Source organism: Bombus affinis, chromosome 18, assembly GCF_024516045.1.
Source record: "Bombus affinis isolate iyBomAffi1 chromosome 18, iyBomAffi1.2, whole genome shotgun sequence".
Taxonomy (NCBI): Eukaryota; Metazoa; Arthropoda; class Insecta; order Hymenoptera; family Apidae; genus Bombus; species Bombus affinis.
In genome coordinates, this window is record NC_066361.1 from 355201 (window position 1) to 372443 (window position 17243).

The 17243-nt window shown below is 37.4% G+C and overlaps 1 protein-coding gene across 1 annotated transcript in view; it reads right to left on the bottom strand.

The window, feature by feature from the left end:
* Positions 1–395: 395 nt before the first annotated feature.
* Positions 396–17243, bottom strand: part of LOC126926578 (uncharacterized) — a 29940-nt gene continuing 13092 nt past the window's right edge. The window contains exon 4 of the mRNA XM_050742945.1: positions 396–477. Within this exon, the coding sequence (XP_050598902.1) occupies positions 396–477 (82 nt within the window). The remainder of the gene's footprint in view (positions 478–17243) is intronic.

Consider the following 17243-nt stretch of genomic DNA (forward strand, 5'->3'; position numbering starts at 1 on the left):
AACTAGAAGATTGTTCCAGATGCAATCGATAGACTCGATCGATATTTTTAGATGCTCATTTTATTCCCGAGTCTATGTAAGCTTGTGCGATAACGGTTTTTTCGTACATATTGCTGATACAATACAATCAGGATATCTCTTAAGTCAAATCTTCCACAAAGTCATCTATTATCGACTATACGTGTTACTAAATATTAAATTGTTCGTCACCAAAATATCTTAAATGATAAACATAAATTTATTACACATTTGAATTCGGCAAACAAAAATACAACTAAAATCACATATCGAAACGTACATTACAAAGAATTCTTTTTAGAATTTTTTGTAAATCCCTTTCTCTTATTAACGCATTCCCTAAAAATATTTCAAAGATACGCGTAACGAAATTTCACTTATGATTTTCCATTTATTCTCACTTCTTCACAAACAGCATTTTTGAAAACTTCCATATCCCATGCCTTAACATCAAAAACACTAAGTGTTTTAGAATAAATAAATATCTTATCACTGGCATTATGTCACAACCAATTTCTATCGTTTTGAACTAATACAGACTTCTAAAACACGTTATAAGTGTTTTCACGAGATGTTACCGGAAAGCATTTATAGATAAAGATTTCAAAATATATATGTAGTAACTGAGGTGCGTTATATGTTGTTGTAGTTGCTGGGCCTCGTCCAGAGTAATTGCCGCTAAGGGGCTGTATATATTGTGTAAGCACACTGAGATACCGATATAGTTTCTATGTACGGGTGTAGATGTCGCTGCTGCGATACTGCTGAGTTTTCCTCCGCTTTTGGTGCATGGAAGAAAAATCGGACTCCGGTCGCCGGGATTCGAACTCGAGTTCTCAACGTTCGTAACCTAAGGCGCTAACCACTGCGCTGCCGTCGTCCGACCCTAGTTAGTGTCGAATGGTAGTATTTGGTGTGTTGAGTGCCGCCATATAACTTAATGGGTCTTAGAGGAAGAACAAGTAAAGATGCTTTATTTGTTAAAAAGTTGGTATAGTTTGTGTATTTAATAACGATGAATATAATGATAAAGCGTGACAGATTATTCAATGATAAACAATGTCAACGTGTTCGTTCGGGTTAGCGGCTTTATACATCCGACCTCTCGACGTGTGCTCTTAGAATCTTCAACAAGGAATACCCTTCTTAGATCATTTCTTGGTCTTCTCGGGGAGCCTCGAGTCTTCTCGACCCCCACTACGCACGGATCACGCCACCGTTCGCGCCTGTGATCACATATGCCGCATTCCTTTGAAACTAACGGCCGAAATCGACGTTTCTGGAAGTCGCTGCTTGGATGTGCTCGTCGATACATTGTATGTCCCACGTAGGACGGACAAGACGATCCGCCTGCGACATTGCAGGACAGCGAGCGACGACCAGAAACGCGACCTATACTAAAACGTCGCAGCGTAACAAAACGTACACGTCCCTCTTTTATGATATTACGTATATATGTCGGGTTCACATTATGATTAGGATAGGGTCGTGTAACGAACCTTCATTTGGATTAGACATTGTGGTTATGCAATAGAGAAGATATTTACTAGTACAAATATGGTTATTAGTACAAGTGTGGATGTTGCAGAATTGTCAGGTAACCGCGGTGATTAGACACAAATGACAATGATCTTAGGGTCGATAACGAATCCGTGGTCAACGGGACGACGAATGTATTATTTTCGTCAAGACTTAAGTTGGACTATATATTGAAGCGTGAAATATTCACAGATCGTAGAGACGTTACTTAACTCGCCGATGCTATCGTACGCAAGAGAGTGACTCTTCGTCACGGTGACGCTGCGGAGGAAAGCTACGATGGGGCGTGCCTAAGGGCACGAGGTCATCGTATTCGCTGAGAAAAGTCTTCGTTCAGAAAGTGAGGGAAATTGACGTTGATGTTAATTGGTCAATTTCCATGTTGGTGGTTAGAAAAGGATGCTAGCCGCCCTTGAGGGAAAGTTGCCAGCGGGAAGCATCGTTTGTGAAAAAAATAGATTTCTCCTATTTTTCCCTAGTTGGAAACAGGACTGCTTGTCTGTTCGAAGGATTTCAGTTAACTAAATCTTAAAATTTATAACGCGTCCTCAGGCTAGCTGAACATGTACTGTGGAGATGCGTCGACATCTGGTAATCATCTTACCCGAAGAATAGAGTCTGCGTGTAGCGAGCCACCGAACAGAAACCATTGGAATGTTTGAAGCTACAACTATTTCTTTTTAAGGAGAGCTATACTATTAACCCATACTTTTATTAGACAAAGCGTTCATCCCTTGACCGCGACCACTGGTTGTCGCCTCGAGCCTTAGCTCATTATCACAAATCTCGGACAAATACAATCGGATTGAACAACGGCAATTGCTTAATTACGGCTCTGATTAGAATCTAGATTATAATGTTAAGGGATTTTCCCAAGATTCCAAAGGGAAGACTTCGGTGTCCTTTCATCTCCGACATATATATTATTTGTGGACTTGAATGCCACACTATGCGTAAAAATTTTATATTTGGTTTCGCCATCTACTTTAGTTATTTAATCCTATTTGGAAAATTCTTCTTCGAGGCTTATCTTTCCTACAAATGGAAAAACAAAGCCAGAGAGAACGTTCACGTCAATGGAAGGAAGGAGTGTTATAAACTAAAAACTAGCTAAAGTATATAAATATATGTCGGACTCTCATTATGATTAGAGTTAGCGGCATGTAACAAATCTTCATTTGGATTAGACGTTTTTGTTATGCAATAGAGAAGATATTTACTAATACAAATATGATTATTATAGAATTTGACAAGTTACCGTGTTAATTAGATATTTGAGATGCTACTGACAATGGTCTAGGTTCGATAACGAATCCGCGGTCAACGGGATAGCAAATGTACTTTCCTCCGAATTCTAAAAGATATTTTTACTCTCCATATTTTATCTTTCTTTTATTGATATTTTAAGATTACATAAAAAATTAATCGAAAGAAAGAAACTCAAAGTTCACAAAATTATGAACTGGCAAAGTGGGGGGTCCAAATAAACAGGGTATCCTGGCGTGCATGATTTGAAGCCTTCTGGTCATCTGCAGCAAAAAAGCTGAACGGATTCTTAATTAGCATAGATGCCGCTGTAGCGGCGCTCGACAGCAAACTTCCCAACGGTTTCTGTCCCGTGCCTCGCTACACAAGGACTCTACTCTTCGAACAGATGATTGCCAGATGTCGATACACTCTCACCGAATATTTACAGTGAGCCTAAGGACCCGCTATAAATCTTAGGATTCATGCAGCTAAGATTCTCTGAAGGGACAAATAGTCTTTGTCTCAATAGTCCCTACACGTACCACCCACTACGGGAAATCTGCTTTTTCTCACGTACGACGCTCCTCGCTAGCAACTTTCTCTCAAGGGCTGTCGTCATCTCTTTCCAACCACCAACTCACGATTTAGCCAATTAACAGCGACGTCCATTTCCCTCACTCTCTGAACTAACACTTTTCTTAACGAATCCGATGATCCCGTATCCTTAGATACACCCAAACACAGTTTTCCTAAGGAGCATCATCGCGACACAAATTCATTCTGTTCTATCGCGTGCCGCGAGGCAAGTCGGAAGACGCCTATCTGAATTGTTCGTCCGCAGTCGTACGTAATAGCGAATCTGAATTTCTCGACATCTGTGCAATCGTCTCGACTCGAACCACCGCGTAATGTATCGCGCCGAGCTTGAACTTGTAATCTTGAACCGATAATTGTACCGTGCTTTCGGCGCGCTGGTGTATACCACGAACACAAGCAAATAAACAGTTATTGTTAAACAATACCGAGTGATTCTTCTATACCTATCACGCACATCACCTCACCGCTATAGCACGAACCTTGGAGAAGTAAGAAAAAATTTTTTTTCACAAAATGGCGGCCGTTTGAAAAAAAATTTTTTTGGATAGTACAAATATTTTTTGTTTCGTTTGTACACAACTTCAACAACCGCCAGAAATTTATGCCTCTAGACTAGAATAGCCCCTTAATGGTGATACGGAGAATAACCTTTAACGGCATGGTGTGGAGAAAATCCATTCGTAATGCTGTAATATTTATAGAAATCAGACGATCGATTCGTGAAAACTCAAGAATCGATTTTCTAAGTCTTCTTCCGTAGCTCCTAAAAATTCTCCGCTTCCAATCCCTCTTCTCTTTCTTTTTCTTTGTTCTCCATCTTCGCTTTTCGAAGTCCTGTTTTATTCTCCTCCCCAAGTACACACCCTTCTCTATTTATATCGTTCGACCGACTCGTAGTAAACACAGGAAAAGTCAAACCGTCGGTTGTTGTTCTAACTTCTATAGAATTCGCATGTATAGCCTATTCATTTTTTTATAGGAAATATCAAAACGAATCAACTAGCGCATTAAAAATTATATGATTCTATTTAATTAAGCGCACATTACCTTCATATGACCCCTATACGTCTATTTACAGAAAGACTAATTACATCCGCGAAACCATTAAATTCCTGCCTCAACGTATTTCCTGCACGCGGACAGTTTACGTGCAATTCGCATTTATAGGTTAAATTCAGATGCTCTGTACATCAGGATCCTAAAATCGGTAGTCAATTGAAGAAGGAATAACGAATAAAATTTGCTTATTACAGAAAACTGCTGGAAGCGTGGGTTTCGGAGATTTTTCACTATATCGTAGAAATTGACGTATTAATCAACCTTTTCCAAGCCTCACTTTGCGAGATCTTTGCAAGGATCTGTCGGTATCACCACCACGGTGAATGATACATATAACTGAGTGCCTGTGGCACCGTATATGTTCGTATTGTTTATCAACTACTTTGCGGTGGCCGGATTTAGGAAGCTAATGTAAACCTAACTCTCATCTTCCGTTTACATGCAATATATAAACGAAGACTGGGCGAACTTGGGTATTTCACGGATCCTTCGAATTATAGCCGCTTGCAGAACTTCGTAATAAAAATTATTATTATTAATAGTATGAGTTAGGTTAGAATAATCTAAATCTTTGAAATTACAGTTTATATCGAGCTTTATAATTTATTGTTATTATTTGAAGGTAAATACATTTTAGCCAACATCAGCAATGATTCTTAGTCTCGAATACGCAGTTGTAGATAATTAATTATTGTTAGGTTCGGAAAGTAAAGTTCAAAGACAAAAACATCAATTTCTGATGGATGTAAATAAACAAATCGCCAAGCAACACGACGAACAAAGCGGCGAACGTGTCAGCTATGCTTGCGAATCTGTTAGAGATATACATATAGTGTTACAGTAAGAGTGACAGTTTTCTGCGAATATCTCGGAAACTAAAACCGAGATGCGGTACAGTGCCAGCGATGGAGTTGTTGTATCTTCTTCGATATAGCTATAAGCACTGTAGCGGTTTATGTCATGTATTATATTTACGTATGTGTGTAGTAGTTACACATTTTTCAGTGGCAATTGCAGATATAGCCTTCATTTTTTGCCAAATATCTCTAGCATTACTTACTCCTGCTTCACAGGAAAACAATCATTAAATTAACTATTTCCTGCAAAATATTGTACAATTATTACGTTGTTTGAATATATTTTGCATTTACATATTTTATCCAGTTTGATAGATAATATCTATATAAAAATCAGCAGCGTAATAGTGACAATTTTCAAGATGTAAAGTCGTTATTACATCGTAGTAAAATTGAAATATTAGGTGGTCCGAAAAATTTGTTTCGTTATATAAGGAAATAATGGATGCACAACATCTTTCGTTTTATATTATTTTATCGAATTACGTACTATTCACTTTGTTTTATCACGATAAAAATCACAACATTTGAGACATTAGGTTTTATGTTTGTATAAAGATGTGTTGTTGCAAAAGACGTGTCTGTGAAGGAAAGACACTTTTCGGACAACCCTATATAATCGGCGCAGAGACATTTGCGCAGCGTACAGGATTCGCTCATAGTCCAGGAGCGTAGACAATGAACAAGCAGTACGAATCTGCCTTTATGAGGGACAGTATCGTTCAACGGTTTTTCATATTCGAAACACGATAATGTGGACGTGCTACGGAATAGTTACCTATTTAAACGTTACGATTTTTGTGTTTAGCAAGTGTTTGTGCAATTGGTAAGAAGTGCTACTTGCTAGATAAAATATAAAATCTAGTTATTCGAAAGTTGACTTGCAATTTTCTATAAAAAGGAATTATTCAGGACAAATACTTTATACTTGTAAATTTTATGAATTAAAAACTTTCTGTGGATTATTTTAATCTATTAATTTTGTTCTGTCTCTAGGATGGGTTATGCGGCAACCAGATAGACTATTCCACATGTGGAAGTAAGTCGTAGTTTTAATTCGTTTTCTTATTTACTAATAAATAAGTTTTCTTATTTATTTTTTTTCTTATTTTTATTATATGCTTTGTCTCTAATGTACACTACTTACATTTATACATTTATATTAACGTAAGAGTGACGATATAGATATTTATGTTTTAGTTTTAATTGAACATATTGATTATATTTTTTTATATAAAACTTAGGTCGTTCTTCCTATTTCATTTTTTTTCGCTAAAAAATGTTTTCATGAAAGATAATGCTTATTCAGAACCAAAAATGAAGTCGGTCATCGATGATGGTTACCAATAACAGAACTTAACGCATAATTATTTCTATAATTGAATATTATGTTCTTATAAAATAATTATGTTTTTGTTAATATTAATTATTCTTCGAATCTCGTATTGTATTTATCTGATAGATAGTAATTTTTTTTAAATTTGTTTAAGAATTCTTCCCTGACGTACATCGTGATACACAAAGAAGTTTATTCCAGTGATACAGATCTTCATAAATTCTTTCCCATGCTGTTACGGTAAGTTTTTTCCCTACTTCTTTTTTATTTTCTACTATTGCTGTATTATTTGCTATAATGTCTGCATTTTAATCGCAAAATGCATTATTTCATTTAAGAAAAGTGGTACATTATATTCATTCGTTATCTTTCCTATTTACTAACCAAAAATTAGGAATGAAAAAAAACAAATCTCAGTTCTCAGATTCTGTTGCAAGTTATTACAATTAGATATGGACACGATTTAAATAATGTACCGAGTCTGATATCTAAAAAATCGTCTAAAACATTCAATTTTTCTATGTTAATTCACCGGATATCTTAACTTGAATTTGTCGTGTGAAAACCAGGTAAGGACGCGAAACGATACTCTTGTGTTTACGTTGTCATTGTTTTTCGTTTGTTACAGCATAAATACAATACCACTTCGTGTCCTATGCTTATCTTTCATACGACAAATTAAACGTAAGATATAATCTAAACAAACAGTTTTTCGACATAAATAGGTTAATAGCATTTTATATGATATGAAATGTTAGGATATCGGTTACATCACTGTTGTTTACAAAGCACGAGTTTCGGCTGATTAGTTGGTTACAAAAAGGAACAATAACAACAAAGAACCGATTCGGAAGGACGAACCTTTCGTTTATATCCGAATCTCTCATCAAACAGGTCATATTATAGGATGTCGGCATACTTTCCGCGGTGAATGTATGTATATGTTGTTAATATATATTGTTTTGATAAAGTTATTAACTATGTTTATTGTTATGTATATTTATATTGTAGTATAAGAATATAGCCGAAAAATCCGCCTGTTTAAAAGCCCCTGTTTTCATGTATTTAATTCGCTTTTATAGATATAAACGCACAAAAGATATATGGATGCTGACATTATTTCGTTTAACGGAATCATCGAGCAACACAAGCAATTCTTTTTCACGTTATTATTATTTCACATTATAAAATATGTTAATTATTTTTCGATATAATTACCGTTTGCATCAATCCATATTTGGTAACGCGTGACAAGTTCCTTCATTCCGTCAGCGAAGAATTCTGCTGGATACTTCTAGTAAACCTGTGATAAACAACTTCACTGCTCTCTTAACTTCATTTTCACACTTGAAATGAGTTGCCCATCTCGTCATTTTCCATTTATAATTTGTATAAAATGAAACTAAATCGTCACAGCGATCTCTGTATTATCGTCTGCTTATACTCTAACTCGCACCTCTTGCAGCCACATCTGCACGCTGCTTGAACGGAAAAAAAATAAAGCGCTACTGAAACCTCTCCAAACGAATTTCTTTGTGTATGCTGTTACTTTTCTATTGTATTTCAAATTTCTATTTGTATTTCAAATTCCGATTGCCGCTCATGGGTTGGATCACTTAATAACAGGAGTACAAGCCCCCTTGATACCATTCAATTTCTATATGAAACTTTCTTCCCTATTTTTTATATGTATAGAAATAATAGCGCGTATACCCTTAAAATGGACATACTATATACTTCATGAGTTATGGCTTGTGACTGTTTAGTGTAATCATAACGGTATCTACGTGTAGTCTCTATCTTAGAAAACAATGACATTTCAAAAAGGATATGAAATTGAAGTTATATTTCGATTGCGACGAACCAAGAATCTAATCCTTCTGACCATATGTTTCACCGAGGGTCAAAAGGTAATGTGAAATAATGTTTAATAGCAATTCGATGTCACTAAAAATGTCGCATAGTCACTAAAGACGGTGATGCGTATGATTTCGATATCCAATTTTGCAGAGATTTCTCGTAGTAAATCTGTTGACCAACTGAACCCGTCTAACCTTTCTTACTATCCACTTCACACCTTAGAAGTTGGGGAAAAAGTACTATTACCGAATAAGAGGAAATCGAGACGTTCGTAAGACTTTCGTTTAAAGGATTTCTGCTTCGCGTTGGACCCAAGTTCTCCACAGTCTAACTCGAGCGTACTATCCTTTAATAAATATAAATGAAAATACGTTGCGCGAACATAACATCTCCTCTTTTTGATGGGTATCGTTTGTTGGTATGTTTTCACACTCGTAGATCGGACGCGTGGCAAGAAAATATTGATGTGAACTGTTGCCCAGTAGTATGCGCGTTTCTATGTGAATATATAGAATTTATCTATTATATTTATTATATTTATTTATTTACGCGCTTCTTTCGACTTCCTGGTTCTCTTGAGTGTGACATTTGGCATCAGTCACTGATGTTTTCATTGGTAGAATTTGCGCGCAGCAGGCTATTCTCCCATTTGCACGATGGCTCCCTCTTGGTTGAATTGCCTTTTGTGTTCTCGATCTTGAACTAAGATTCAGCACCTTTTGTCCTGAGAACATGTGTTTGGCTGCCCCTTTTGCTGTTTATGCCTGAATCACGTACGAATTTCCACGTTGACCGTTTTACCAGTTCGCCTCGGCAATCGGTCACCTGTATCTCATACATATTGCCTTTTCTTTTTTTTCGCGAGGAGGAAAATGCTATTACGCATATCCAGTGACCCGTGTAACTGGGCTGTGGAGGATGATTTGGTGGTGTGTTTTAAATGACGAGATATCTTGGTATTGAAAACCGACAAATATATTTTAAAATATTAGATACAGAGAATGTTCGCTAAGACGCTCGGTACTAACTGATTCGCTAAGACTATGTATTGATCGCTATTAAAATCGCCCCAGACTGAGACTGAAAAACTGGTGACTTCGCGATCGCGTTCGTTTATTTATACTGGTCGGAAGTATACCGGAAAATTTAAATTCGCCTTTGTTTGACGGTTGCACTTAACGGCGATATTCTTTTGCTCAGAGGTTATTTATTATTATATTATATATGTCCTATTATATTTATATTATATTATATATATCCTAACGAAGTTGATACTCCGCGGAAAAACAACAACGTGATTCAAATTGTTCTCTAGCTCACGCGCTAGATACAATTGCGTATACGAACTTGAAAATTTGTGGAAATATAACTTTTCTTAATTTCGAAATGTATGCGAAAATCAAGCCTCAAACGTTTATCTGTTCTCGTAAAAGTTATGTAGTTGTATTTCTACAATTTTCACATCTTGCACAGCAACTGATACCAACTCAGTTCTATTTGTTCTATTGGTTCTCTACACAAGAGTTGCATTATTACTTGTAAGTCCAATAGATTTTCGATTTCAAACTATTAAAAAATAGCTCCATAAGCTAATAATAGAGTAGGAACATCCGCTATATTACTACCTCTGAAGTGTCGCGTGGATCACACTGAAGTTTGTATTCTTCAACGAATTTCACGCTTCTATATCTTTATCTTTTTATGAAATCCGGAATGAAGCTACATCGTATCACTAAATCAAGGCTCCATGAATTAAGAAATCATTTTTTGTGAACTATTCTGAACACTCATAAATAGATGCACGAAGACGAAAAGAAAATGAACTTCCACACTATTGGCCATTACAGAAGTCTTCAGACGCGTAAGATACCGTCTGGTGTCACCCAAACATCGAGCCTGCTTCCCATAAATATCGTAAGTAGATACGGCATAAAAGATACCGTAGTTTAGGAACAGTGGAGCATCCATCACGGAGACTTTCAAATCTCCTCTGCTGTCCGTCTGTATCTAAACTATACTTCTTTTTCTCGAAGCTGCTTTTTTTTGCTTTGAGTGGAACATTTGACTGAAATTATTCAAACTAAGGGTCGGTGGTCGGTCATGGTTCACGTCTCTCTTGCGTGAGAAGGTTGTTAAAAACGGGGCATATGCCGCAGATATGCTTGCTCCATTCCTGATTAGTTTCGTCTTCGGCTATCAGTCATCAGATGTAGTTAATGATATCTAAATTAATAAATAATAGTCAATAAATTAATAGCAATAATAATTTAATATTGAAAAGAAATAATTATATATATATTAGTAATATTTTGCTCATACATCTAAAATTACAGCGATCACCTCTATAGAGCTACTTAAAGCATTCATAACAATTGTTTTCATTTTCCTTTTCGTGGTATTATGTTCCATTAAAATTTCAATGGTTTTTGGTGCAATAGCCCCTCTACTACCCAAGACCGCGGGAAAAATCTCTTTATTGTCCACACTGTATTTTGCTATTAGGTGGTTCAGGCACGGAATGTACTTGTCGACCTTCTCCTTCTCCGCTTTAAGGTGAGGTGGTGGTAGGCGATAGTGGATTCAGAAACACTTGAGTATATTTAACGATATTATTTTTGAACATATACCTTAAGTGTGCACTAGTCGTATAACACAACTTGCTGGATTGATTCGAGATTACGATGACGTATGACTCCATGACAAAAGGTTGCCTCGATTCCCTATTCGCTATATTTATAACCGCCGGGGTTAACAAAAGGCGTCGAGGTCTTCCTTTCGAAGGTGTTCTCGAATGATCCCAACGGTCGCTGAGCTCTCGACCTTTTTTACCATTTTGATTTTCCTGTAGCCGAAGCGAAGGCATATGATCACGACAAAAACGATGGATTTTAATTGACCTATGATAACCGCCGAAGGTTGTCGGATCTATGATAAACGTATCTATAGATAAACACGGTTTTTGTGTAGCGGGATCACTGGACGGAAACAGTAAAGAATTTTACCGTCGAGTGCCGCTACAAAGGAAGTAATCTCTGTTCTCGTAGCGGTCGGTGACGTCGACAACGAGAATCGGTTTGTCGTTTTTCACTCCTTTCACGAACTTCTGCTTATACTGATTATACACTAACGCCGTTATACACTATGTCCGTTATTACATAACGCTAGAACATGTTCTAGGCTTTCCGGTTGGACATGGCATCTTTTGCACGTCACATCTATAGTCTTATTTGCCCATGATAATGTTCGACCCCTTGGCTCTGAATTCCTTATTCGCCCCATTCCTTGACTCTCGCTTTAATCTTTTGCTGGTCTTCTCGGTGTCCTCCAAAGTGGCCGGCTAATTAATCCTCAGTTGTTCGATATGTTTTTATGCTTCAGCTTTTTATTTTTAATGCACTCCTCAGGGTACCGAGCTTCACTATGTGTTCGAATCTCGGCAACCCTAATCTCGGTAACCCTGAGCTGGTCCATCTGGTTCGCTATGACATTGAACCAAATCGGACAGGCATAAGTCGGGATAGAATTATTGCCAGCAATTTTTACAACGGAAGACTACACTTCACCCAGAGATACTTTAAGAAGAACGAACCATTATTCGCTATAAAGTCTTTTCTGATTTATTTTACGTTTTCCTTTCAATATGCTATGTAATCTGTAATTTGCAATACAAATATATACCGAGATATTTGACCATTTTATTATGCGGAACGGATAGGTGCAATTGCCGGCGACAAGACATCAGCGAGAACGTCGAGTGACATCACGGTTGAAATTAAAATGTCTGGACATGCACATGCCGAAAGGGATAGACTCGCTATTTCTAATATTTATACGGAACTTTCAATTACCACAGTAAACCCTAATTCGATCGAAAACATTTGTACTTCGAAGTAATTTTTGACAAATACATTGCCGCCGCGTAGATAAGGAAATCATCAGCAAATACCAACGCACATGTGTTAAGATCGCCATTGAGATGGAGGAGGCTCAAAGCATTACTAAAATACAAATTTAACAGGATGGAAGTGCCTAACGTACCCTGATGCAGTCTGTTATCCACCCCGAAGACGACATTATAGCTTACGATTTCCAATAAGACAGCTTCCGAAGGTTATGGACCAAATCACCTGAACTAAATGTTTAAGGAATCCGTATCGTAGCAGCTTTTACACCAAACCGCATGATCGACACATGTCAAAAGGCCGTTCTAGGTCTATGAGGAGAGCTTTTCTAGCAGCAGACATCAGACACAAATTTTATTGTTGCGTGGACCCCTTACTGTATTTGACCCGGAAGCAAAAATGTTAAACGGAAAGAATGGGAAGCAGTGTGAGTCCCTGTATCACCCTGTCAGAGACCTCATTAATGCATACTCTGCAAACAGCAAACCTATTGACCTGTGCCTCCTGATTTCAATTGTTCTTATCCTTTCCCAGCAAGGAAACCACTTTCCTCATCTTTCATACTTAGGAAAACATGCGGGTTCAAGAGATCATTGAATATCAAGGAGAAGAAGAATGTGTATCTTTGCGGGAACTATATTGGTGCTGCGTTGGAAATACCGAGGCCTGATATCCTTTCCCATTCAGAAACATAAATTGAATCGTTAATGAAACTACCGATATGAAATAATTCCCTGAGACAGCGGATACGAAGCGGTTGCTAGCCGTTTCCACGTGTGAAGGTACAGGCTTTGTTCCAACGATCCGAATTCAACGAAGATTTGAATTTTCAAGGTTATGAAATTTGGGGATCTGAGAAGATAATCACACACATTTCGACACACACTTTCAAAATTTGTCCCCAGTCGTCTTGTGAGATTCACGAAGCTTATCGCGCGGTAGAAAACAGACCCGGCAAAGTATGCTTCGCCTCATACAAATAACAAGTGCTTTTGTAACGAGTGATAAAAGTTTAACAAATTTAAAGTGATGAAATAGCACGCGAGCACAATAGTAATTAAGGACCTATTCAAAGAACAGTTTATAATTTGAAAGGATGTCACGGCACACAATCGTGAATAACAGAAGCACGTGTTGCGTACACGTTTATTCCTGGCGTCTCATCGCGTTACTAGTAAATTCTGGGGAACCGGCGTCAGCAGAGACGTCATGATCTCTGCTTATTTGTCGGTTTATAATTTAGGAGTGCGGCGATGAAGGAGCGGAAGACGAACTATCTGACGGTCTACCGGAACGGCTGCCGTGAAGAAATGGAGTAATAAAGTTATTCAAGGAACTCGTTCCTTCATGTTGTTGACGACCGGACAGTTAATGGATATGCATTTGTTTGCGGATTGGACCATCGAATAGATTTCAAATCATTGTACAAAATTCGATAATTTTGAAGATGATGCCTCGGACGTAGCGCCTCTCGGTCCCGGTGGCGCTGTGGCGGATTTATCCGCTTTGGAGGGGACCACTGATGACGTCCAGGCTATGTCCCCGGTTATGAGCTTTGAAGTTATGGTGCCGCTCGTCGGCAATCAGGTTGCCTGTCCGGTTTGCGAGAAAAGGGAAATTCACCTTTTCTTCATGACTCTGTCGGACCTGGACAAGCACCTCGTTCAACATCACATGTAAGCCCCCATTGAATGAAAATGCTTAAGTTGTCGGAAAAGTTTCCCGGAGCCTGATGGGACTGGGTGCCACATACCAAAGTGTAGTGGTGTAACGATGCAGCTTTTGCTCTGTTACACTAGGCGAGGAGGACGTTCAACTGTGGAAGACGGTAAGAATCTGAAGAAAAGTGTGTTGAATCATAGTTGTCTGTATGCAACGTGTCCATGATGCGATAAAATAATATGACCGTCCCTTACTAAGGACATCGACAACAAGTTTACATTTCATTTTAACGAAAGAATCTGACCGTATGTGTTTTTTTGGTAATTTTTATATATTTCATCATTTTTAAATAAATCATTCCGAATACTCTTGAATAGATGTAAAAAATTGAGAAGAAAATAAACTTTCTGACTATACGTTATAAAAGAAGGTTTTTGAATAGAAAAAATTAGATAGTAATATTTTAGCTATCTTTTAGATTTTTAAGATATGCGGTCTACAGATACCCTGATTATAATTATATTAATCGTTGACTTACTTATAATGCCTATCGTTGCATTATGGCTGATACTTCAGTTCATATGTCATAAGTTCAGTCTTTCTTTCTTAATTCATTAAAAAATTGTGCGACTATTAATACATATTTATAATATATGTAAATAATATGATGTCCAAAATATTATTCATGACTGAAACATTTACATGTTATTGTTTTGTCGACCATTGCCGGAGAGACGCGATCTCAAGGAAGTGCGTCAACGGGAGTCGTAAATTCCCGTTACGATAATATAGTCAACGCCACGAAATTGATCGATTCCCTATTTCGTTTAAGATAATAGAGGTAATTGAATGGATCATAACGCCGAGGTAACAGGTTATAATGTACTTTTTATTCCAACAACAATTGTAGACAAGATGTTTACGCTCGTTGCATATATATATATATTTGTCGGGTTCACATTAAGAATAGGGTTAGGGGCGTTTAACGAACTCTCACTAGGATTAGCCATTGTTATTATACAATAGAGGTAATGTTTATTAGCACAATCGTAAGTATTATAAAGTTATCAAGTAACCGTGGTGATTAGACACTAATGACGGTGGCCTCAGGTTCGATAACGAATTCGCGGTCAACGGGATGGCGAATTTATTTTTCGTCAGAGTCTAAATTCGACTCTATGTTAAAACGTGGAGTAATCATTGCTCGTAAAAACATTACTTAAATCGTTGATGATATCGTACGAAAGAGTGTGTCTCCGTCACGATGACGCTGTAGAGGAAAACTATGACGGGGTGTGTCTAAGGGCACGAAATCATCGGATTTATGGAGAAAAGCCTTCGTTCGGAAAGTGAGGGAAATGGACGTTCCTGTTAATTGGTTAATTTCTATGTTGGTGGTTGGAAAAGGATGCTAGCCGCCCTTGAGGGAAAGTTGCTAGCGGGAAGCGTCGTTCGTTAAAAAATAGATTTCCGCTATCTTCTCGTAGTTGGGACAAATACATTTTGTCTGTTTGAAGGACTTTAGTTAACTAAATCTAATTTAAGATTTATAACGGGCCCTCAGGCTAGCTGAACTTGTACCGTGGAGATGCATCGACATCTGGTAATACTCTTGCCCGAAGAATAGGGTCTCTGTGTGGCGAACCACGGGACAAAAAATGTTTACTGTCGCGTGCCGCTACAACTATTTCTTTTAAGCAGAGCTATAAAATTACTTCATCCCTATATTAGGTAAAACGTTGTCACCTCGAGCCCAAGCTCACTATCGCAAATGTCGGTCAATTATAATCGAGTTAAATTATAGAGACTAAAACATTGGGTGTTTTCCGAAGAATTCCAAAAGGAAGGCCCTGGTGTCCTTTCATCTCCGACATATGTATATGTTAATTAGATGAGTTATCAAAAGTAGATATAGTTAATGAATATATGTTGACTGAGCTAAAATAGCGCAGAGATCTCCGACATATGTATATGTTAATTAGATGAGTTATCAAAAGTAGATATAGTTAATAAATATATGTTGACTGAGTTATAATAGCGCAGAGATGTAGACTGATCTGTAGATCCAGTCACTCTATCTCACGACGATGCAGCGGAGGAAAACTCTTGCTGTCTGTAGTTCGCCCCACCCTGTAAATACCGGGAAAAAATGGGAAAATCCACGCTTCCCTACTTTTTACCTGAGCAATAACCATAAGGAACATAATATGAGAATAGGAATATAACTAATAGGAATAAAATATGAGCTCTTGATTCGAAGATTTCATACCATTGAACGGTCTTAACGGCCTTGACGGTAAATCGTCATACCTATTTTTACGACGGTTCCTTCTGATTATTACGGTTCAACTAATTATATTGACGTAGCGAATGGCCACCTCGTCCTAGTTATGATTCTGATGGATGTGAAAAGTCACCGGACGGAACAGCTATTATTTTTTATTGCAGAAGAAGAAATCACAGTACAATTTCCAGGTTTACGGGGGTTTCTGATACGAAAAACAATTTTTATGTTACGTAACATTCGTTAGACGTTCGTTAAGTACAAGAAAATAACAATATCATAATTAATATGTAATATGTAAAACTTCCTAACCAGCATAATCACGCACAACGTACTAACGTAACGTCAGAACATAAAAAATTGTTAAAGTTGAAAACTAGTCGTTATATTCAGTAAAAGGGGTTAAACTTAAAAATCTTAGCCTAAATATTATTTTACCAATTATATTTAAGTGTATTACATTTTACATCTGCTGAAGTTATTCGGTATATAAAGAGAGAAAAACGCGTGGATAAAGTGTAAGGTACAAAATATATATTTGATTTAATAGTGAAATACAGGAATACAATTTGAACTGATCCAGATTCGCACGCTAGCAGTGTTACCTTATAACTGAAAACCCCGAAGCCAACGTCGCCTGTCTACTGTTTATGGTCTGCCTTCCTGCTGTTCTTTTGTCTATATGCTGTCGATGGCTTCAGCGCTTGAGAAAGCTAAAAGACCAGATGTGGAGTTTTCCCAGAAGTGGTGACCACTTCAACAGTTCTTCATGACAGTGTTAATTATTTTGAAAGCTTGAAATAATAAAAGACTGATTTCTATTAAATGCACAATTTTAACGATAGTATTCATTTCAAGAGTGAAGAGTTTACGTTTCACAA